At 37.5% G+C, this 25,257-nt stretch overlaps 1 protein-coding gene across 12 annotated transcripts in view; it reads left to right on the top strand.

Moving 5' to 3' along the window:
• The window catches only part of LOC108145646 (supervillin), a 123,999-nt gene that overhangs the window by 40,619 nt on the left and 58,123 nt on the right, over positions 1 to 25,257 (top strand). For 4 of the 12 annotated variants that reach the window (XM_017271182.2, XM_017271183.2, XM_017271185.2 and 1 more), the window contains exons 3-5: positions 14,947 to 16,633; positions 20,662 to 20,984; positions 24,424 to 24,903. In XM_017271182.2, the coding sequence (XP_017126671.1) occupies positions 14,947 to 16,633; positions 20,662 to 20,984; positions 24,424 to 24,903 (2,490 nt within the window). Of the gene's footprint in view, positions 1 to 8,155; positions 8,682 to 14,946; positions 16,634 to 20,661; positions 20,985 to 24,423; positions 24,904 to 25,257 lie in introns of those variants that run through there. The other 8 variants (XM_041708081.1, XM_017271184.2, XM_041708084.1 and 5 more) reach the window with 5 other exon arrangements.

Raw genomic sequence — 25,257 nt, 5'->3', positions numbered from 1 at the left:
ACTAGAAGACTCACAGTCAATATGTTTTAAAGTCAGAAGTTGGATTAATTCAGAATAAAGGAAAAAGTATTTATTCATTGCATACTTTCTAATAATTATTAGGTTATATTTGTTCATTTCGGCATTTAAAGTTTAATATTTGTTCTGTAAATTATTTATCACTCTAAATAATTCCCCATTTATTTCAACATATTTATGTGCAGTTTATCAATACTTTATTCTATTTTTTCAAAAAAAAAATGTTCCGAATGACTTTCATTAATAACAGCAACCTGAGTGGCTGTAAAAAGTGCAAAAATGGCCGAGTTACATTTTCCTTTTTTCTTTCGGCCAGCTAGTAGCCTCATTGCCTAATTTTTTCCCCACATTTACAGAGTTTTTCCTAGACGAACCATAATTACAGTGTGAATCTTGGGAACATTAATACTCATTAGCTTTCTCCCTTTTTTATTTCTTTGGGTGTTCAAAAAAAAACTCAATCAGATTATTCATATTTTTTATATCTTGACGGAGCGGATATCTTTCGCTGTCTGTGTTCGAGTTTGATTATTATGTCATGCCTTGTTAATTAATTTTAAAACAATCTCTTTTACTTCCCATCTTCTTTTTGGATTGCATTCAAATTTCCACTCACAATTATTCAAGCATAATGAAATGAAGCTCCATTTAAAATTTGCATATTTGTTGTTTACTCTTTTTTTCTGTTTTTTCCCCTCTGTTTTGGTTTTGTTTTACTCTTTCGGGGCATCTTTATTGCATAACTGCTTTGATTTCAGATTTGTGTTTTTTAACGCTTCGTAATTGGCAGCATTTGCATATAAAATTTTAGTTTATTGATCAATCAATTATGTGTGGATCTCCGTTTATGGAAAAGTGTTCATTTCGCACTGTTTCTAATTGACAATCTTGAATGGTTTTATCGGCGACTTAAATTTATGCACGGTCGTGGGAAAATGTTGGAGAGAATATTAAGTAAACGGGGGATTTTGTTCGTTCACACAAACGCTATAAACTTGGCCCAGGGGAAACCAACTCTGCAGCCCATGACACCAGCGGTCGGCTTCATCACAAGTCGATTATCGTGTTATTTAGCAGCACCCTAATTCAATTTGCAAACAATCAAATTTGATTTTCGCATTTCTGTGATCATTTTCCCAGGCGCAGAGTCAATTGCAACAGATTCGCTTCCATTCATGAATCATTTTGCAAACGGTTTTGCTATCTGTTCGTGATTTGCAATTTAATTTTGCGATTCAGTCACTTTTTTCAGAGCTGATACAATTAGCCCTATTCTGTTATTACTATTCTGAACATTTAACTCTTGACCAAAACATTTTTATTTTATTATATTATATTTTCTAGAAAGTTAAATCTATTAAACCTAAAATTTCATAACTTTGTTGGAAATGTTTGCTTTTTTTAAAATGTTTTCCAGTACTTTCCTTTTTTTGCGAGTGCATTACAATGCCCAGTCATCAAATAATGCACTTCTGTCACCTTCAAGGGCCACGTAATTTGCAACGCGTGCATTGACGCTGAAATTTCAATTGAAAGCAAGAAAAGACAGCTCACACTCAAGGCGAAAAACGCCTAGAAAAGCGAAAAACAAGAAAGAAAAATATAACGCACAATGGTGATGGTAATATAAACAAAATAAAGAAATAAAATGTGTAAAGGCAAACTTGACCCTAATACTCGAAACGTTGCAAAAAACGAAAATACAAATATTGTGAGCCAACAAAGCGCCTTCCTAGATAAGACTTTTAGTGTTTTCCGCTAAGGCGGGCACACCAATTTCATGGATAAATAAACCGAACCAATAATGACATCATTACTTGTTTGGGTTTAGCCACTTATCTGCTTTTTTTGCATGTCAAATTGTGCGACACTGAGGAGGTTCTTTCATGGCAAAATGTGAAATCATATCTCTACTTGATTAAAAACAATTTGGGTTATAATTAAAATGTAGACGAAATCTTTACCTTTAATGGTCAACTGTGTTTTGCCCCAGACATTTATATGTTAATTTCCTGCACTCTCAATGATTTATTATTTATTCAACACCATTTGCCTATGCAGAATACATTTACAACCGCCCACAAAATAGTTTAATCCCTAGACTTGCAAAACAAAATAAAAAATGTCGAAATGAAAAAGTACCACAATTTACTTCCGGCGCCCACAACAAAAAACTGTTTACTCAGTTTACGTCGCAGTTATTTGACGAAAACGAATAAATTTGAAATGCTCAAAAGGAAAAGTGTCTGTTTTCGGGTTTTTACTGTCTGCGGTTAAAAGCCAGGAATGTTCGTCATCATCAGCATCATTTGTGTGCTGGAGTTATCAGCAAAGGCGATTTCTTATCTGCAAATAGCACAGCGGATTATATAGGGGAACTCAAGGTAAAATAAAAGCTGATTTCCAGCTTGGAGTTCATTAACAGACTTTTGGAATACTTATTTCTGGGGTCGGCGAAATTCCAGCTTTAAACTGTACTTAAAAACATATTTTCCAACGAATTTCTATATTTACGTGATGCTACACAATTTAACATCCCATAATATATTATAAAAGTTTTGTGTTTCAATTCAAATTCAATTCAATTTATTACTACTTTGACTTTAAATTATATATTTTTAAATCAAAAATATATACCCATGTATGTATGTTTTTTTGTTTTTCTTCTGTATGCCTTTTATAATAAAACCATTTATTGAGAAGTGAAAACTGTATAGATAACTCAAATTAACAGAAACCAGAAAATGTAACTATATATATTATAAAACCAATAATATATACCGGATATGTTTTGATTTTTTCTTTCTGTAGCCTTTTGTCTAACAAAACCAATTGAGGAGTGAAAACTGCAGAGGAAGCGCAAATTAACATTAAGCTGCAATTTGCAGTAGCTTCCCTCGTCGACTTTTCCTCAATATCCTGGTTGTCTGTTCTAGAATGCTTCTGCTCTTGCCACGCGCCGCAAATTAAATATAATTTAATTGTGATTAAATGGCACTGCGCAATTAGGCTTTAACGTTGTTGATCAAGTTATTTCTTTACCAAGTCGCTGCTTCCTCGGTCTCAGTTTTTCGCTTTTCCCTCTCTTTTTTTTTTTTTTTTTCGCTCTAGCTAATTTACTTTTCCAGTCGCCTGTCATGGCAACTGCATTTGTGTCGTTCTGTGTCGGTTTAAGTGCACTTCTCCACCGTCTCTATAACGTATGTACATTGTATGTACACACAATCTCATTGCTCATTGCTCATTCTTGTTCTGGTTTAATTGTCAGTGCTAATTGCGCCAAAGTGCGAACAACGCAGGCATTTGCAATGACAGCTTAGAAGGCGGCGCTGCCTGTCCAATCTGAATGATGGCCAAGATATTTGCCCGCTGGCCGGCAACCTGAGTGGCATTTGATGAGTAAGATTACTTGTCCCGCAGCCACGTCCAATATTTCACTCCATCCAGCATTGACAGCGCAGAAAGTGTTATCAGAACGGCCCACCTGCGACCTTGTCTTTGCCCACTTTCCATTTGAAGCCACTCCACCCACACGCTATGAAAAAAAACCTGCTCCTGCGCTGGGGTTCTATGCGAGCTTTTATGTGGATCAACAGGGAAAAAAAATTTAAAGATCGTTAAAGGCAAATGGTTTATTTTATTTCCAGAAGTTTTGGGTTGAAAAAAGTTTAGTATCACAAAAAATACTGTCCTACCTTTAATATTATAAATAAATAAATACTATGAACACATATCTAAAAATAAGTTAGTTTCTTTTCTTACACATTCTTTGTTGCAATTAGCTTTGAATCTTAAATTTTTTAGCCCGATTTATTTAACTTTAATTGTTTTGCAACATTTGATCTTTTGGTAAGACTCGACGCGAATTCTTGGGAGTATTGTATTCGCATTTATATTGCCTTTTTATTATGATGTAAAAATATGTATATATATATATATATCTCCAATAATACTCTATTTTTTCCTGTGCACCTGCATCCTGTAGCTGGCTTTATCATGACGCCTTTTAAACTGGTTAAATGGGCGTGGCAAATATTGACATGGTTTTCCATGCAGCTGCCCACCTCCTTCACAAGTAAAAGTAGGTTGCATGCGGTCAGGTGGCATCAGGTGTGCTCGCAACTAATCCACTTTCATTGCTAAATAATGCGTTCTGTGGCTGCACCACTAAATGCTTTCCACATTTCCCCCCATTTTTCTGCTATTTTTCCCCATTTCCCAGTGGCTTTCAAACTGCAAGTGGAAAGGGCGAAGCCAATGATGGATGAAAAGGTCGATAAACCAAAAAGCAAACACTTTTATGGTTTGTTTGGTCTCGTCCTCACTTGGCTTGTGGTCCAACTTCTTGGTGTTTATGTCCGCCAGTGGATACATGAGGAAATAGCCCCACAAAAAAGCCATAATAAAATCTATCTTAATTTGTGGGTACTTCTAGTAAATAACTTTATCTTAAGCCGCCCACTTTTTTCAATTTGGCAACATAAATTGGTGATAAAGGCAAGGAATAAATTTTAGAACAAAAAAAAAAAAAAAAAAACAGGGCTTACAAATTTATCTGTTTTGTATTTTATAACTTTTCAAAGCATTCAACAATTTTGTTTTATATTATTTGATGTTATTAATGAATTTTACAAATGTATGCCACCTTAAGAACAGTTTTTTACTCAGACATTTTTAAACATAAAAAATAATATTCTCAGTGAGCTTTTATTCGTGTGTCAGTTGACATCACTTGAGTTATAGAACAGACCCCGTATGATGCATTATTCAATTAATTGAGTGCGTTTCGCAGGAGCATCAATCATACGACACGTATTCTGCATATTAATAAAACCGAATTATTGGCGTAAACCATGCGTCATGAGATGCGAAAAATCTCGACTGTCGCTCACATCCCTGACGTACTCAACTCCCTGGCGGGCGGAGAAATCGCAGAATTTTTAATTAATTAATTAACTGGCCGCATTGCATGTACATTTTCCCCCTCTAATGGACAGCTTCGCCCCCCATTTCTCTGCGCGTGTTTACATCATAAATGTTCAACAACAGTGCGAGATAACGAGACAACAAAAAGTAAATACTGGCAAAAGAAAAACGACTTGCCGCATTTGGCCATGAGTGGGGTGATGCGAGTTCAATACAGACAGTTCTTGGAAAAATTATAGTAATATGAACCCAGAAAAAAATAAAAACTAAGACTTTAATAAGTTAACTACGATCGAACTTTATAAAACATATTTTTGATTTACATATAAATAGGTAAATTCATTGGGTGCCAAGTAGGTACTCAATAAATTACAAAGTTTTTAATATATACATTTTTTTAAACCCTATAAATTTTCTTACTGGTAATTCATGCTGTTTGTTTTTATTACACATTTTTCTTACAAGTGTAATTATATTTTGACATTATTTTCCAATTAAAACTATAATAATATTATTATTTTTACCTGTGCTGTAAAATGAGTAAAAAATGAGTAGCGGGTGTAATGAAAACGTAAAATAAGGAACAACTCGGAGTGCAAACTCGTTACGGAAATGAACAGACAAGAGCATGAGTGGGCAGACAAACGAGAGCCAGCACAATCAGAGATCTAAACACACGGGGCACAAATTACAGAATTCAAAACATAATGATTTCGCTTAATAAATCAAGATGCAACCGATGCTAGGTGGCGCTTACCGGTTTCAATTTGTCAGGGGCTTAAGTGGCAGGAAGTTTTCGCTACTTTTCTCCGCTCTTTTGTTATATAGTGTGCATATATAAAATACTAAATAAATTGACACCCACAGCGGAAGTTTTTGTTTTGCTCGCTAAAAGCGAAACTCAATTAGCTGACGGCTGAGGCTTTGATGCGATATCTCCATGGGATTATTGGTGGTGGTGGTGTGTGTATGAGAGGTCACGTCACTCCAAGTTGACCCCAGTGGCACGTGCTCCAGCGACGAGATTGCGCATACGCCTAGTTTCGCCTTGGTTTGCCATCAAAATTGATATAGTAATTGTGAAAATCTTACGCTTCGAGCGAGAGAGAAAGAGAGAGAGAGTGTGAGAGGGAGAGCAAAATTGCCCTCGCTTACATGCAAATATTATTGGGGGGACAAGGGAGGTCAAAGTTCAAGCACAAAACCGCTTGACATTTGCCATATGCTCCACACACACCAACTCACTATAGCAAACCCACAAAAAAAGGAGAAAAATGGCATAAATACTGTAAAACTTCCGTGTCACACAGGTTGAAAAGCGAGCTTGCCAAAAGTAAAAGATTTCTGTGCAGTCTATGCACTCTCAAGAATAATCTTTTAAAAATTTGTGTAATTGCTTTATAATTTTAAATTCATTTGTGGTTCATAATTGGTAGTTTTTAAATGTGTGTTAATTATATTTATGAATAGTATAACGATTTTAAAATTACCATGCCAAAATCTACTGGTTTTTTTAATTTTCAATAATACACAAGATACCATTGAAAATAATTTTTAATTTAAATTCGATTTTGAATGATTTTAAAATTACCAAACAAAAATCTTTTACTTTCTTCATTTATTTTCTATAAAACTGGTATAATTTTTACATAAGAAAATAATTTTTAGTTTAAATGCTTACCCAAATGAAGCTTAAAATAGTAATTCAAATTATTTTGCAGTTGAAAAGAACGACCACAAATTAATGTCAATATTTTTCTTGGTGCACAAAATAAAAATTAATATTTTCGTTGGCTTTTTAGTGGTAATGGAGCCTGTGCCGTTTTTGGAATATTAAGTATACGTCAGGTTGTTCGCAAACAGGTTGCCACAATTCCAGTTGGCAGTTGAACCAACGCATCCTCCAAGCTGGGCCACGCCAATTATGGCACGCACTCATTAGTGTCCGCTCTTGCATCCCGCTTAGCCCACTCCCCTCCCCCTGCCTCGCACCCCGCCCCTGGCCCCTCCACCCCGAAAACATGCTGCATTTACCGTTGGCCAACCTCATAAACCAGATAATACCACTGGCGCAATTCTGTTTCTGTTTCTGGCTTTGGCTCTCTGGCCGTTTAATGAGCTTTGTTTTCTAGTAGCTGGTGCTATTTTACCCATCATGTGGAGCAGACACGATGCTCCCTGTTTTCCCTCCTGTTTCCCCTTCCGAACCCCACCTGCTTTTTCTGGCCAATTCCCCAGGTTTTGCCGATGCTTGAATTGGATTGCAGCTGGGTTGTTGGTGTGGCATGGTGACAAGGCCCGCCATCTGTAGTTGGTCTCGTTGCAATTCCGCAGAGTGCCACAGTGGCACGTGCGATGGTTTTAGATCTGTGTTGCAATAAATTGTATAAGAGAAGAAATTAGAAATTAAAACACACTTTAAATAAACAAGTCTAAAATATTTCCTAAATATACATGGATAATTTTGAATAATAAAAAAGGCTTAAGCAAAAAAATGAACACAGACTCTATAATATTGTTTAAAATAATCAAAAGTTTTTAATAATTTTGTCTTGTTCTAGATTTAAAATTTTAAAAGTTTTTAAAATTTTTAAATATATGTAAATGTTGACATTTTAAATTCTATAGAAAACATTTTCCAATTATTTTATTTATTTTTTATATATTTTATGTTATTTGAAAATTTTTGAACTGGAAAAAAGAATAGCGCTCACCATTATCACTGTGCCGCATTTACTCGACTGACCCATCGATCTGCTGTGCTTCTGTTTTGTTTTTTTTCCTCGCTGTGGCACTCAACACTTGCATCTCAGCAGCTGAGTTTTCCAGCTTTTCCCCCTTCCCCGCCCCCCGCCATCCGTGTCCATTTCCATTCCATCTCCGGCATCTTTGGCTTTTCACGCCTTGTGGCAGTTACCGTTGCAGCACGTTTTTCGTTTTGTTTTGGCTATTTTGTTTTGATTTCGCTTCTTCTACTCACAGCTCTCAGAGACACAGATACACATACAGAGTCGAAATACACAGATATACAAATACTCGGGGCACATAGATACTCACAGACACACGGGCACGGAACTTGCTCGGTTTTTGTTTTAATTCTTTTGCTTCGCCGAGTAAAAGATAAAGAATGAAAACGCAGCACAGCACAACACACAGTCAGGCAGCTCTGAGTTCTAGATACTTTTGTCTAGCGCTCGCAGCTCGCCGCTCAGTCGCAAAATCGTTTAGCGCCGAGACGGACGGCAAACCGTTGGGAAATTATACAAAATTTACAAAAAAAATACGAGAAAATCGCTGAAACAACAGCGAAACGAAGACGACACGTCGAGTGTCTCTTGTTGTAACGTTGACGCGAGTGAAAAGCGCTTTTCTATTTTCGCCTCAAGTGCAGCCTCCTCGCTGCTGAAAACCCAAAAAAAAAAAATAGAAAAAAATAGATAAAAAGTCCCCAGCAACGTTTCGCTTTTACACAAAATAAACACTTGAAGCGTGTGTCTTACTTTCTAAAATAAAATAAAAAAAAAAAACGCAAGAAGATCTAAGAAAGAAGCTAGACGACCGCGTTTTTTTGTTTTAAAAGGTGCGGGCCAATTTTAGCCAGGTTGACAAGATGCTGGCCCTCAAGGAGTGTCTGATACGCGAGGGTGTTCTCAATCTGGACAGCCCCGAAAAATACCGACCATACCAACTACACGGTAGCAGGAGCAGCGGCACTATGGATATTCCTCGATATCGCAGTTAGTATCTATACATTCTGGAAAATATTTCCAGTTGATAGCGGATATCTGTCAGATATGCCCGACTTTTATAAGATAGATATGCCAGTGGCAAAGAGTTAGTTAACTGGGGGTTACCCTTTATAGGGAAGTTAATTTCACCATTCCCATATCTATGAAAAATCTCAATAAAATAATATCTGTGTCAAAATTTGCTGTTCAAAATAAGTAAAATAATCAAGTAAATATCCCATGCTACTATTTTTAGGCAGCTAAAATCATTCTCTAATCCGAAAGATCGCATCTGTAAGATATGCAGTGCGCTGGCAAGATATATTTGCACTTTTAATAGAGTGAATTAACGGTACAAATACCCTTTAAAGGGAATGTCAGCCATGTGAATCATTCTCTAATCTCTTAATCTATACACTGAAAGAACAAATTAATAGGAAAAAATAGATTATGTTAAATAAAATTGATGAAAACATAAACTCTAAACCATTACAAAATAAATATTCTTGAATTGAAATTTACTATTAAAACGAGTTTAGTTTTGACTATTTATTTTGCAAAATGTGTAATCTAAATTGAAAGCAAAAATACCTTTGAAAAATCAATGTGCAATAAAATTGATAAAAATATATTAACATTTAAATAACCATGAAATAAATGTTAACTTTAAATTTACAAGAAACAGCTTTTCACTTTGAAAATAAATAATCAAAATACTTGTTAGTTTCTTAAAAATTTGGCTTTTACATGATTTTATTTTCTCAGTGCCCTGCTAGCTTTGCCAGTTTTTAGACTCTGCCCCGAAAGAATCAATTTTCATTCCAATATGTTATTTTTAAACGCTGGCGTCGACCAGCCAAACAGTTGTCCAGCTATCTCGGTTATTTCCTATGAAAATACACATTTTTTCCACTGGATTATTGTTTAATAACTGTTAATGATTTGTATTGCCATTGTATACCAACAAATTGTTGCTGGAGTATTGTCTTTCTTTATTTTTTTTCAACTGCCCCAACCCCTTTATTGTCTGTAGTTTTTTACAAAGTTTGTGATAAAGCCAGACAAGTTAACCGAACCCGGACCCAGAAAGATTGTGTCATTTGTCTATGGTGTGTGCGGTGTGTTCCTTTGTTTTACTCATGATTGTTGCCTCTATTTTATTTATTTCGATTGTTTTTACATATTTCTCTCTTTCCCTCTGTAAGTCTTGATGTATGGCCATTTTATTTGATTGTAAAGGGCTTAAGTGCTAAGGAGAGGGGTCTCGAACCTGCTTATAAAGTTGCTCCAATCAGAGGTCATTTGTATATACGACCTGTTATCCAATCAAAGGAATAGAATAAACGATGTATATTCTTTGGCCAAGTCGATTTATGCCGATGGCAATCAATAAAGTATTTAAATTTGGGGGAATTAATTTGTATCTGGGGTGATTTGCCTTAAATGATTTACTATGAGTCTTAAACTTGATCCGATTTGGTTGGTAGATTGACAATTGTCTGTAATGTGTTTGATTACAACTTTATGAGTCGTTCAGGAACATTAATCATCATTTGTTTGCATTTGTAAAGTAAATATTTGCAGGAAATTTATTTCTTGTATCCTTATATATATTATATAAAGGTTATATTCAGTGGTAATAAAATGTTAGCATTGCTTGTTTATCGTTTGTTTGTTGATATATAGCTAAATATCATAAAATGATGAATTAAGCATCATTAAATGATCTAAATATAGCTATTCGATAATAATCAGTTATCAAGTTACTCATTTAGAGTGCGATACATGGCAAATAAAAACATCAAGTAAGAAATGACATAAAATACTTTTCATAAGCATATAAAAGCTTAAAAAAAACCTAAGGTTTTCGATTACCAAGCTGAGAAAATGAGTTGACTCAAGCTTAATTGAAGGTCACTCGTATAATGAAGACCTTCTAGAAGCGAATCCCTTGGCTTAATATCCACTCCCACTCATCCCACGTTCAAGAACTTTATTTAACCCAATTTCCTGCCAGGCTCCCACACACATATCCACATCCATCAACGGCTTCCCCGGCGTTCTTTTAACTGCTTTTGATTGCCAAACATGAAATTACACAATTTAATGCTGCTGCACTCGTCAAAAGTTTCCCAAGATTCTCTCCTCAGAAGCCCATCAAAAAGAACTCGGGGCCACTTTATGACCGATGTCGATAAGAGGTTTTCTGGCTTGCCTGTTGATAATTAAATGTGTGTTTATTGCATAAAAAAGTAAGGCAGTGCGGCGGGGGCAAGAAGTTGAATTCTTCTTCGTCGTGGGCAGTTTGCCCTTGCATTTAAAAATAATCCCAAACAACGTTGCAACATTTTGCTGCCTCTGTGGCAAACAGCAAACTGCAAACTGTAAAATGTAAACAGCGAGACGGGCAGCCACTTTTGTAAAATGCAGTTTTTTCCTCAATATTGATTCAACTTCTGCCTTTTTTGTACTTTTTTTTTCTTGCAGCCACATATACTTATTTATAGGCATTGGTTGGCTTTTCTGTGTACATTTACCAAAAAAATATAGCTTTTACTTAAAATGCCTGTTGAATTTAAGAAAAACTGAGCTGAAATTATATTGCATTTTTAGATTCACTTTTACTATAAGAAAAGACAATTAATAATAGTAGAACTTGTACAATTTTGTAATAACTTTATTAAAATGGTGTTTCAAAATTGAAAAAAGAATTTTCAAAAGCCACAGAAATCTCAAGAGTAAAATCACCCATTAAGGTGCCTAAAAGTATGCCAATAATTATTTGGGTGCCGTCTGGTTGATAAATGGCTAAGAGGAGCTTCATTTTTTTAAAAAAATAATTTTTTAAAAGTTTATAATACAGTTTGAATAAGGAGATTTGAAGTTGTTTTCAAAGGAAAAGGGTATATCTTATATCATAGTGATCTCCACAGAAACTTATTGAAACTTTGTGATTTCACAGCTCATTTAAGGGAAAAAACGTTCGTTCAAATTAAAAAAGTTTATATTATACATCTTTTATTTAAAGGCTTTGCTCTTAAGCCAAGTTTTCGCTAAGTGCACGTTTTTTTCTGCTCTGCCACCGACTGGGATTGCCTTGACAATATGATATTTTTGCAGCAAGTTTAAGCCCGAGCCCGTGCTCGTGTGCCCTCTCCCCTTATTAATTATGCAACCTGGCACTGCGGCACAAGACGTAAGAAGCAAGAAGACAAGAGCCAATCGATCAATCAGTTGGCTAGGTGGCTGCCACACACAGAAGCGTTTGGTAATTCAACGCAACGAAGCCGCAAAAACGTTGACAGCACTTTTGTTGTTATTGCTCATGTGCTGTAATTGTTATTGTCCCTGGAAGCATTTTGTTAACACGAACTCGAACTCCCAGCTGTTTTTACTCCCAATAATTAGCTTAAGTTAAAGTTTCGCTGTATGGCTATCTTTGCGCCAAAGCTGTTTGCAAATCGTAGTTTTTTGTGGTATAGCCCATAAGGCAACGTGCCAAGCGACTTGGTTTATTTATTTTTCTGGTTTGAATTTGGATTTTGGCATGCAACCCATTCATATACGTTGGAGAATCCCACGCTGGCAACTTGCCTTTAGCAAGATTTTCATTTTCAATTTGTTTATGACCAGATTTAGCCATTGCGTAAATGCATTCAGAAATATTATATTTTGTTGGGTGAATACAAAATGTTTTTAGCACACGTTTGATACATTTTCCATAAGCGAGAAGACTTTATAAGGCTTCTGTGTACATTCAACTCTCTGGGCCATTGTCATCCTGAATGCAATTTTCGTTTTGTTATTTTTAAATATATCGTGTTGGCAAAACAAAATCCCCAAGCGAATATTTGCTTTCAATTATTTTTGTTTTTTCCGGAAAGGAAATTGGGTAGCGATAAGTTAGCGAGAGGTGTGTGCAAAAGTCTTGTGTTTACCTTTTGAGTTCAATATTCTTGTACTCAGATTCTTTGTCCTACAGGCAGGGAAAAAAGTTTATATTTTTCCCATAAACTCAACATTTGTTTGTATCAAACATCGTGTCAACATTTTCATTAGATTGTAATGAAAGCTTTCGATTCAGTTTACTATATGCCGCATGACATTTGCGATTCCTTGAAAATTGCAAAACACGTGCGCACCTCCCACCAGATTTGTTGTCTTTATACGGTTTGCCATACAATTGCCAATTATAATGTATTCTTTGCACTTGACTTGGCCCAGAAAAGTTTCTCAGGTAATAAAAAATAGAGGCAGCGAAAAGTCCCATGCGATTTTGTTCAAAAGAATTTAGACAAAAATGTATTTACGACAAAAAAAGAAGCAGAAAACACATTTCAATCAATTAAGAGAACCCAAAAAAAAAGAAAAGAACAATATGTTGAGAACAGGGGATTGGCGCTTGGCAACATATTGTTATTGTTAATTCTTAATTGAGCGTGGGATGTTGTGACCCCAAAAAGAGGCTGTAGGGGGTTTAACAAGCCCTTTAACCGCTGATTGGAATTGGTGAGGGACCATTGGGAGGGAAAGGGAAGGGTACGGTTTATAACGTTTAAACTATGACAAATTCTCGCCCACACTTGACTGCTTTTTTCAATTTATTGAATTACAAATTTTTAGTTGTTTCAGAAAAATTGACACTCACTTAAAGTAGAATCTTAACTGTGTGTTGATTATACGTGTTTAAAAAATATTTTAAAAAGGCTTTAAATGAATAACAATTGAAAGCTCAATAAAAACAGATATTAATTCCGTTTTACTATTTTTTGGAATTTCAATATATAAGTGATATATTTGTGGCTTAGATTCAATACATCATTCGCTATTAAAATATTTTCTACCTCATTAAATTAATATTTTTGCAATGATTACTTAATTGCAAGCCATGTTTTTCCTACCTCAAAACCTAATTTTTTTATATTTTTCGCGATCTACAAATTGAGTTTTGCTTTGTGGCTGTTTGCTCTCGTCTTCTGATAAGATATGCGGTTGCGGCTTTATTTCTATTTGCCCTCTCGAGATGTGCTAACTGTTTCAATATTTGAATTTCACTGGGCATTCGTAATTGCTGGACAAATATCTCAAAGATCACTTCCCACTCGCTCCATCTCTTTCTTATTTGTCTGTTAATTGTATTTGTATAATATTTTTTTCATTTTGACTGCCTGTCATAATAAATTAGACACCAAAAATTCGCTGAGCTCTTACATTTGCTCAACATTTGGCCAAAAAAGTAGTCTTGTATTTTATTTGTGCACATTCGTGAAATTCCATTTCGGCTCTTGGCTTTTGAAATGTGCGCAGCAGCTGTCGAACAAAATAATCAAATTGCATTACTTTCTGTAACAAAATTCGAGATTTTTCGTTTGAGTTCCCTCATATATAAGATTAATTAGGCCCTCGTGTGTGTACTTCCTTATTTTCCCCCGCCGCACAGAGAGCATAACTAATCGCTTATGCCTTGGCAGTTGTCAAATGAGATTTGCATTTACATTAACAGTCACTGCCAAAAGTACGAAGCCCACGAAAAACTGCACTCATTGCCAGAGCAGCAGATGCTTGGCTATAAAAAGCAGGCAACCCTCACCTCACCTTGACATGGTTGTGGGTGTTTAGTGGGAGGGGTTCTTAGGGGCTACCCAAGATGAAGGGGCGTTTTGGGAAGGCTGTAGAGCATGCAATATATTAATCCGAGTGCTCAGGTGCAATTTAATTGCTGCCAAGATTTGCTTTTTTTACGCGCCAAGTGCGGTGCGGTAAAAGTGAATTAGAAAAGCAAACACACGAGGTGAAAGAGGGAAGCACAGTGCACTTGGAAAAAAAGTTAATATACAAGATATTTTCAATTAAAAAATATTTTGTAATTATACATTTCAAAAAGTATTAAGTAACTAAATGCTTTCTGAAATTAAATATATTGAATAGAACATATGTACACAATATTGTAGAGTAGCATAGGTAAATAAGTGGATTGTTCAAAATCCATGGGCTGAAGAAGTTACGTCCTTAGGGTACTTTGAATTGCCGGCTAAAGCTCGTCGGTTTTGGGTTTGGCCTTTTTCAAAAACCATTCCCTCTTCAACGTAATGAAATATACCTTTAGTATAAGTTAAATATTTTTAATTTTTTGCTTTTGCCAAGTGTAATAACTCCCAGTTGAGGGGACATCTAGCTGCATTAAACGGAAACCCCATTAGGGGAAACCAGTTAACATTACTTTTCGTTAAGCCCGCTCTTACTTATGGTTCTTTTTTTTCTCTTCCGTTTGCAGAAACCATTGCGGCCTCAAGTGACTTATCCACAGCACCTGCCACTGCCAAAAAAGCTAGCTGCCAGCCAACTGAGTCACAGAAACTGCAAACACAGAAACAACCAAAACAGCAGACGACCACCAATTCGGAGGATTCCAGTTCTCAGAAGAGTGGTTATCGTGGCCAGCATCCGCACTTTCATCACCACACCACGCCGGCTTATTACACGGATCTTCAGCTGAAAATACACACCCCGAATGCATCGGATGTGGGGGCCTTGAATGAGAATTATCGCAGTGTTTATAGCACACCAAGTACACAGTTGGTGGAGCAGCGTTCGTTTCCCAAGAGCTCCACGGCCACCAAGGATCCACCTTTGCCCATAAGTAATACCCATCTTCAGTCTAGGGGAACATTTTTTCGTGGCGACTCTGCGTCCAGCGACAATCACACAAGATTGCTACGTCGGAATCCCAATCCGAATCCGAATCAGCTGAGAACCGGCAGCGAGGGACGCTACTTCAGATACTCTCAGGGATCTGTGAGCCCTACCAAAGGTGAACTGAATACGAACAGCCGAGAAGGTGTTAGTCACTCCCCCATCACATCTACCAGCACCACCACCACCATCAGTAGTAGTTGTAACCCACCTGTAGAACAGGCTAGTCCACCATCAACACCCGTAGTGAATCCCAGCGGATCTGGATCCGTATCCGTATCCGGTCGGAATAGCCGGCACAAGCAGCGTTTCCAGAGTCGTTCCAAAAGAGCGGTGCGCGTGCGCAGTGAATCGCGACCCATCAGCGCTCTCTACGACATAATATGCAAGGAGAAGAATCTGGAGAACAGCAGCAGCAGCAGCAACGAGGAGCTCAAGGATCAAAGGGATCTGAAGGATCAGCAGCAACCTAAGCTGCCAACAACCGACAAGCTGGCGACCTTTTGGCCCCTCCACCATCACTACCTCAATCCCCCGATGAGCGGCGGCAATTCGGGCGGCACTGGCAGCAATCCCAAGCAGCAAAATCATCTTGTGACAGGAGCAACCAAGGAGTTGCCCGCGGGCAGCAGCAACAGCAGCAGCAGCGGCACCGATGATGATGAGGGATCACTGCGAGCGCTGCACTCCAGTCGCAAGGTCACCAATTTGAGTGCCAAGGCCACTTCACTGCCACCGGAAGATGGAGGAGCAGCAGCAGCAGCAGCAGCAGCAGCAGCAGCAGCAGCAGCCGCAGCCGCCTCGCATGACCTCTCACCAGCCACCTCCCATCGACTGAATCTTCGACTGGCTAAGAGTTTGGAACCCTCATCGCGTAGCATATCATCTGCATCGCAAAGTGTCCAGAACTACGATGCTGGCGAACCCGTGAACACAGAGCGTTTGTTCGTGGAACCACCCAAAATACCACTATCTGCCATTGTGAATACCCTGTACGATCAGGATTTGGATATCGAAGACTGCGATAGTACCACCCAATTTGATCAGGGTGATGTCTACGACACTTTGGAGCGCTGGAGCCGAGAGCTCAGCTCGGGAACGCAGCTAGTGAATGGGGAAAATGGCCACCACCATCACCACCACCAACACCACTATTCAGATCCCGAAGCAGACCACCAAGAACAACCACCCGATCATCTCGAGCATGCACATCAATCATTGCCAGTAGAACCCAAGTCTCATCATCATCAGGCCACCAATGCGCGCAGGTAAGCCGGATAGAACCCATCCCCGCATGGTGTCCACCTCCCTTTAAAATCCTTTCACCCATCCCCTAGATGTTAATCTATCTGTTACGGGAGCAATTACGCGCATAATTAGCTTCTTTTTGCCTGTCGTTAGCCAAGGATGGCTTGTCCTGGTTTCAGCCAGGTGCTGGGCGCCCCACTAACCCCCATATGTTGCTATTTCAAGCTGCTTAATTACGCTTCGATGCACAGTGGCGGTCAATCAAGTAGAAACACTGAATATAAATATAGTAGTAATATTAAAAGCAGCACTTCAATATTTTTTAGGAAAAAAATTGAACAGATTAGTAATTTATAAGTTAATAGGTAAAGAAAAACCAAGCTCATGTTGAATTTTATAAAAAGAATTAGTTTTTAATGTTTTTAAAACAGTTTCTTATGATTTAAATTTAATTAAAAATAAAAAGTTAACAACTTAAATACCGGCCTAATTAACTTTAATTATGTTAAAAAAAGTAGCTTACTAGAATTGAATATTTTACTTTATTTTAACACTAATTAAATTAATGTTACCACCCAAACATACAGAATTTTTTATTCTGATTATGGAATTATTTTTACATTTTTAAAATAATAGATGATTTAAGTAACTTGAAGTAATGTTAAAGTGCTGTAAAAAAAAAATTAAAAAGATAAAAAAATTAGGTTTTAAAAAGTTTCCAATTTAAATTATATTAAAAAGTAAGAATTGACAACCAAAATTGAGGACCATCCTAAGCCATAATCACATATTTAAATAAGTAGCTTCAATAGTTTATTTTGTTCAGGTGCTATTTTGTTGACCACCACTGTGAGTGTGTGTGCTTTGATTGGAATTACTCAGGTGTCATCAAGCTGATTACCGTTGAGGGTGAAAGCGTTTTGTTCTCGGAAGTTGTGCCTGATTAACCAGCAAATATAATGCGATTTTGGTTGTGTGTAGCATATCTGATTTTATGGACACATTAAAGCTGCATCTTGCAACGTAGTTAAACTCTCTCCATTTCTGTGGGCCTAATCCGTTTTAAGGCTGTTCCCTCGACATAATCCTTGGTGCACAATCAAAACAAATTGCATGTATTGTGAACCACCTTTTTCTTGTAGTAAAGAGGGGCTCCTCATATGCTTTATATATATATATGTACATATATTTTTATGCTATCTTCACCCATATTGTTCGACGTCGTGTTATACAATGCGACTTTGGCGGCTGTCTTTAAGCCGGGCCCCCAAACAAATCGAGATTCACAGAGGCAGGGGGCTTGTTAACAAACGAAATCCATGTATTGTTCGCCTTTTTATTTTTCCTCCCCCCTCCCCCTCTGTCGGGTGTTACGTGGTCCATTGTTTTGGGGTTGGGATTGGAAATAGTCTTGGCTCTTGGGTTTTGGGATCGTATCGCAGCGGCGACATCTTCGGCAATCGCATCAATGCGTGGAGAGCGCAATTCGCCGAGGCAGCCGGTCTTCAGTTCCATCAATTATAATGTGATATATCAAAGCGAATGTGGTTGCTTGTCTCCAAAAGAAATGACCCCCAACCTCAACCTCCTCCTTCTTCTTCTCCCAAAAGAAATCCGGCGTAGAAAGCACCTGTTTCACAGCCAAACCCGAATCTCTAGCGACAAGTTTTTCCAATATGCTTTCGCTACAAAAATGCCTCTTAAAAAAACAAACAGCCGCCACAGCATAAAAGAAATGAAGAGTGGGAAATCGAAGTTTGGCTCTTCGAGACAATTTTCTAAAAATTCATTCAATGTAGAATCTTGAAGAGGAAAAAATTTGAATGCATGGCAATTAAGAGTGGAATTTAACTGCGGCTGAGGCCCCGTTTTTTGTGGTGTCAACACCGTCATCCGATCACCTGCTGCGCCTGCTTGGGTATCCATTTAATGGCCAGCCAGTATTGGCCAGTTAGCCAGTTAGCCTGGCCCAGATCGTCAATAGTCTAGTCCTGGTTTCGCTTTCATCGCAGCTGTAGCCAAAAAAAAACGTGAAGAAACCCAAAAAAAAAAACCGCCTCCCCAAAACTGGTTGTTATCACTTTTTTTCGCCGAGTTTTTCCCCAACGGGTTGGAAAGTTCTCGGACATCCAATAGCGCAGATACTACGTCATATGTGTCACTAGCAATTTATACAATTTATGGAAATTTCCATTTGACGGACGGGCAAAGTCGTCAACCATCAAGAATATCAAACTAAAAGCAGTGAAAAGATGATGATCATAATGATGATCAAAGTTAAGATTGAAGGCAGTCCACTGAAGAACCGGGGGATACCCTTGAAAATGGGTTTCTAGGAAGTCTAACCTAAAGGTTGAATTACTATAACAAAATCTAAAAACAATTATATTCAGCCCAGTTTTGTTTGTAATTCCATTGAAATCGACTTCTTTATTTCTCTGTTAATATTTTACTGACAAAGAGTATTAAAGTAAACTCACAAAACCATTTAAAATGTCCAGACAGTTCAATTTCATATTTACTATTTTTATTTTAAAATAATATAAACAACTTAAGCCATCTGAAATAATCTTTTAATAACTATACGAGTCATTTGGCTTACTGACAAAACTGTCTAGTCTTTAAATTGCTAAGTAAATCTCTTTAACTCCTAAAACCATATTTATAAATAGGAATATCCGTTTTCCTTTTCAATTATCTGAGGTTCTTCTCATCAAAATATTTTCCAAAGGTCAGACACATTGTTTTCTTTTGGGTTAATCCGCTAACCTATTTTCTGGAGACTAGAATATCACTCCCCCGTGAAAATTTTCGGTGTGTTGACGATCGATATGATCATGCCCTACCTCTAAACAAGGACGGGCTGTAAGATATTGTGTCTTTGTGTCCATATGATTGCCAGGCACGAGACATCATAAAGTACACAAAGCAAAAGAAGTGACATTGATGCGTCGCGACATTTAAATGTGCAGACTGTCTACCTGGGGAAAAAAGAAACAGAAAAACACACAGATACACACAGGAAAAAAAGAAGGTTGATATGAACTTAAATTATAAAATCTATTTTAATATAACAATAGAGCTTATTAAGTTGATGATTATTATATTTTATTGCAACTGCCTTAGAGAAAAATTGTCTAAAATTTGAGATCATTGACAATTAAATGTTTTTGCGATGCGAAATTTTGAGAAAACAAATTGGATTCAGTAATCATCATCGATGTATTTTTTCTTTGTGTAGACGAAACGAACAGCTAGACGAAGTCTTGCGCTTGATTGAATGTCTGCGACAAGCTGCAAAATTCTTCACTCGCTCGCTAAACAGATCTTTGTATGGGCAAAAGATGTGCATTGTCAGCGGGATGAGGAAGTGTATATATCATTTACATGGAGCAGACTTTGAGATACTTTTGCTTGAGATACTTTTAGAGCTACCTGCGCATATGGAGTAGAGTGCCTGGTGCTGCTGCGCATGCGTGCAATAGTCACACCAATTCATAACAATAACAGACTTGTTACGCTTTGTGTTCTTTGACGGCCGAGGTTTGTATCTTGTATCTTGTATCTCGTATCTGACGAATACCGCTGCTTGCTACCTGGCGTAAATGTGCGAATTTGGTCGGCGCTCTCTTTTTCGCTTTTTGAGTGATTTTTCGTTGTACGTCGGAGTGACTTTGTTGCTGTTTTTGGGCTGTGTGTATCTGCAAGATACCAAGCGTCAAAACCCAAAAAACCAACAAAAAAAAAAGCCGCTCCGTGGGTTTCCACTGTGTTTGCTGAACGAACCGCCGGCAGTTGCCGAGCGTGTTTGCTGCCGTCTAGCCGTGCCGCATTTAGCGGAACTCTCGCATCGAGTTGTATCTTTGTATCTTTCTATCTGACGGATCTTGGATCTCGTTTCCCGTTTTGTTTTGGTGTGTGTTCTACCTCCTCATCGCGTGTTTATTTCCGTGTAAATATCTAAATTAACTAAATACTGCTTATGGCAAATCCCCCCATAGAAGAAGTGAACAAAATAAATAAAGTAATCTAAAAAACGCCTTCGCAGATTCATAACGCGCACCACGCGCTCTGCCAGTCGCCAAAGTTCCGCCGGACACTCTCCGCCGCCGCCAAAATTGCATCATAGTGGGCGGGACGACTCCTCCAGCTCCAGTTCACCGTCGCCCAGTCGGAGAAGGAATCGACCACCTGGTGATCCCCCATCCTCCTCGGCCAATGGCAATAGCTCCGCTTATGAGACGGCAGCCACCACTGTGATGACCCACGACCAGCAGCGACATCCTCCTCCAGTTGAAGTTCCTAAGGCTCTAACCATCGACAAGCAACAGCCGCCAGAAGAATCCTGCCCCACTGCATCTGCCATTTCAGGTGAGTCTTTGAGTCCTTTACCTCTGTTTGTTTGTTTGGTTGTTTGTTTGTTGCTTCTGTGACGTCTCGTCTGTGTTGCCTGCCTGTGTTTCGAGTTCCACTTCCAGTTCGTCCTTGAGCGTTTTTGTAGTTATAAAATGTTCGTCATAGCTAGCCTGCTTACTGATCCTTTGCCTGTCGTACCTTAAATTCCCATTCAAGGAACCTTACAAACTCTCAGTTTATCTGTGAGAACCCTTTAAACCCTTGTTTCCAGCAATCTTCTTTCATCCGGTTGAAATTTCATTCAATAGCAGAGAAAACCTTTATATAAGCCCTCTTATTATACCTAACCATGGCATTTTACCATCATCTACTTGATATATTAATATCCTTGATTTATTTAAACGTATGTATGGCCTTAACAATAGAATGTTTGGCATTAAGAGAAGAGAGTTATCCCCCGATTTTAATTCTTCATATATTTGATCATTTACCCTCATCCCCTTATTATCATTACAAATAGCATTTTTATTTACCATTAATCGGTAAACGGCTAGACATCAATATCAGTTACAACTATAGACAAACAATTATATGTTATTATAGGCTAATCTCATTTTAATTATTTTTAAAGCATAGATCAATTTTACAGTTCAGTAGATCATTAAATTATTCCAAGCGTTGGATCTATTTTATGGCACTTTAAAATTTCATCAAATGTAGTACCAGTTCAACCCTTTTTTTTAATGATCATGTAATGGTGATATTTACAGACCATCACATTTTGTGACGATTGATTAATGATGCATTTCCTAAACCACCAAATCATACATTTACATTTATAAACCCCTGATTTCGAGGTATTGTTTTAAAGTCCTTTTTCGATATCTTATTGATCTGAGTTATATTATTTCAGTCAGGAAAACCATACAACATCTTTACCAATTATTTTCCCCAATCATTGCTATTTCTCTTGATCGTTTTCTGATCTCATACATTACCTTCCCCCTCTTTTTGCGAACATTACAAATTCATTAATTCTTGGGTTAAACTTTCCCAACCAAAGTTCGGTAATTAGCCCGCCCCATGCCGATTTAGCCCTGAACCGTGGGCCTGTCAACGTTTTCTGCAAATTAGCCGAGAAATAAAACCAAACTCCATCATCGGAAGAGGCGAGTTCGTTTCGTTACGTTTCGTTTCTTCGTTTCTTTTGCACACTTAAAAGCAATTTAAACTAAATTAGATTTTTGTCGGCTTGCCAATCAAGCGAAAACTGAAAACCGAAAAACGTTTTCTAGACAAATGTTAATTTGGCTCATTCGAGACCTTCGGCCAAAACATTTAAATCAAATTGCAATTGAGCAACAACTCACTGGCTTCAAGTCGAATCAATTCCAAAATGTTTTGACTGGCGAGGTTTCTCTAATGTCAGAAAACTCTATCAGTCTAACAGTTATATAAGATAATTTGCGCAATTTTTATTGGCAATATGATTTCAGAGTTTCCTCATAGATTTAATTTTTTTCGCAAAACTCTTGTGTATAAATGAATAAAATTGTTTGTCATTTTAATAAAAATCGATGAGGCCCAGACTTCACGCAACTTAGGCAAATGAAAGATGCCATAAAATTGCTAATAGATACCAACCCAAAACCCGGGTCTTCGACGAGAGCTGTGCTGTGCCCAATTTTTATTTTATTTATCAATGAATGGATCGGAATCGGGTTTGTTATTATCAATGGTTGTTGGACAAGGGTTTCATAAAAAATTTTGACAGTCTCCTCTGTATCTTTCTCATAACGGTCTTCGGGGTTTTTGAGAAAGTCTACCCCGAAAGATTGTTGACATAGATCTGCATATCACATGGTTATTGGTAAGTTTCCGTTTAATCGGAAAGATTTAATAGGCATTTTTGGTGTGGCCACACAGAACTCTGAGCTGAGCAGCTGCCAAAAAACCAATAAACAACTGTAGTATGATGATGATGACGATCGATCTGCCGTATCGATTTCGCTTCAATTGTTTTTCCCTCTTTGTTTTCCCACTGCTCGCGTATTGATTTCAATATTTACCAATTTGGCAATTTTCGCTTCACTTTATGTGGAATTAATTTGGTTTTTTGTCCGCTTGTCTAGAGGGCCAACGATCGCCCCGAAAAATGCTTAGAGCGTTCACTGATCTTTGACAGACGGCAAAAGGCAATGAACGGGCGGATTCCGGATTCCCGGAGATGCTGGCAGATGATTTGCCGAAAAAATGTGTTTTTTCGCCCATTTCTTTCGCCCCGTCTTCTGTGTGGATTATGAAATTGCCTGAGTTTTACATAAGCCACAACTTTAGGTGGCAACAAACAAGGTTGAGATGGATTAAAGGGATTTTTAAGTTATTTACGTTGCAGAATCTTTGAAAAATCCAAAGGTTCCTCTTTGTTATTCATCGATGATTCATGTAAAATTATTTTCGGAACTCTGAAAAAGAAGTATTTTTATAGTTGAGGATTTGCTAGCTATTTCTAATATTAACTTTGAAATATTCAGATATTTTCCTAATTAACATAAGCCAAAACTAGGTACCAAAAACCATTTTCCAGTGATTTAATCTTTCAATAATCCAGATAAAAGTATGCTTAGCAATCTTAGAAAGATTTCTCTTTGAGATGTATGCTTCATTTAAAACTATTTCTTAAATCGTCTAAACAAAATTTAAGTTTAAAATTAAAAGCTTGCTATTATTTTTTAAATTTATATTTAAATTAAATGTTACAGTTAATATTTTCTTTTAAAAATCCAATCAGATAATAATACCTATTTTTATTCACAATGATTTGCTAACTATTATATTTCCATATTGTTCCAAATTGTTAATTTTTAATTTTATTTTTAAAAACTGAATAAATATTAAGGATATTTCTCCTATTTATAAAAATATCTCGCATATTAGTCATAGTTCCCATATTTACTCCTTCAGCGAGTCATAAATTCTGGTTTATTTGTGAGCAAAATCTAATCGTTGAACGATAACCTAATCGCTGACTTTGTCAGTTTAATGTCCAATAATGTTGACAAAGCGAATACATCATCGTTAAATAGAGACCTAATGACCCGAGATCGACTGGAAAACTTTCGTTTTGGGCTTAATGCTTTTCTTTTGTCACAAACGAGACTTTCGCAACTATTTTGTGTTTGTTGTCACCACACCAATCAATCTTTGCCAGCTAGCTATTAGAGTGAAGTTGAGTTAAGTTGAGTTTTTCTCGCAGACACCCATATTTGCATTATGCAATCTCAAACCATTCACGCACACACAAAAATAACAACAACAGCAAAAGCAGCAGCAACCACAACAAGCAGCAATTATAAGCTTTAATGTCTTACTAAAACAACAAACTTCACGCATTTTACCCTCTTAAAAAATATAAAAAAAAAAAAACACAAAACATCAAAATGCAACACAACAGCCACAGCGAACAGCCAAAGTCGAGGAAAAGCTGGCAAATGCAGTATTAATTGCACCTACAGCCACAGCAGCAGCAGCAGCAACCACAACAATCGCAACAGCAACAACAGCACGTGCAACAACAATACTAAACAACAGCAACACGACACTCCCATGCCGCCCCTAGCTAATGCCAACAAAGCGCCGTTAATTGCGATTAAGACAGTCACATCTGCAGCAGCAGCAGCAGCAACAGCAACAGCAGCAACTGCATCCACCGGCACGGCAGCAACATCTGCTGCTGGTTCGCCAAATAAGCGTCGCAAGAATCCCCTATCACCGCTGCATCTTGGCAGCCACCAGTCCACCATTGCTCCTCCGCAGGCCATTGCCAGTCCGCTCCTCAGTGGCGGCGGCAGCTGCTCCTCCTCGACCACCTCGCCCCAATCCTCGCCAGCGGTTCGCACCACTAAGGCAAGTCGCCTTCGCGCCGCCGCGCTTGGTGAGTTTCCCCCTTTGCCCCATCTTTATCCCTGAATTTGGTGGAGGTCATCAGGTTTTCACATCACATCTTTCCAAATCCATAACCCCATAGCCTGTAACCAAATGTAGTTTGTTTTGTGTGCATTTATGTTGTATCGGAACACAGAGAGAAATCTGTCAAACACACAAAAAAAGATTATAATAACTTAAAGATTTTGATTAATTGTTTTTAAAAAATACCAAAATGGATAAATTGATTGTTCTATTAAAATAAGATTTAATTATTATTATTAAATATTATTTCCAGTAAGTAAACTTAAAGAAATTATAGTTTTTGTTTATAAAGGATTGACATTTATAAAGACATTACGTT

This window comes from Drosophila elegans, unplaced genomic scaffold (genome assembly GCF_018152505.1).
Source record: "Drosophila elegans isolate 14027-0461.03 unplaced genomic scaffold, ASM1815250v1 contig_208, whole genome shotgun sequence".
In the NCBI taxonomy this organism is placed as follows: domain Eukaryota; kingdom Metazoa; phylum Arthropoda; class Insecta; order Diptera; family Drosophilidae; genus Drosophila; species Drosophila elegans.
The sequence above is the reverse complement of the archived record's forward strand: the minus strand, read 5'-3'. Positions and strand labels throughout refer to the sequence as shown.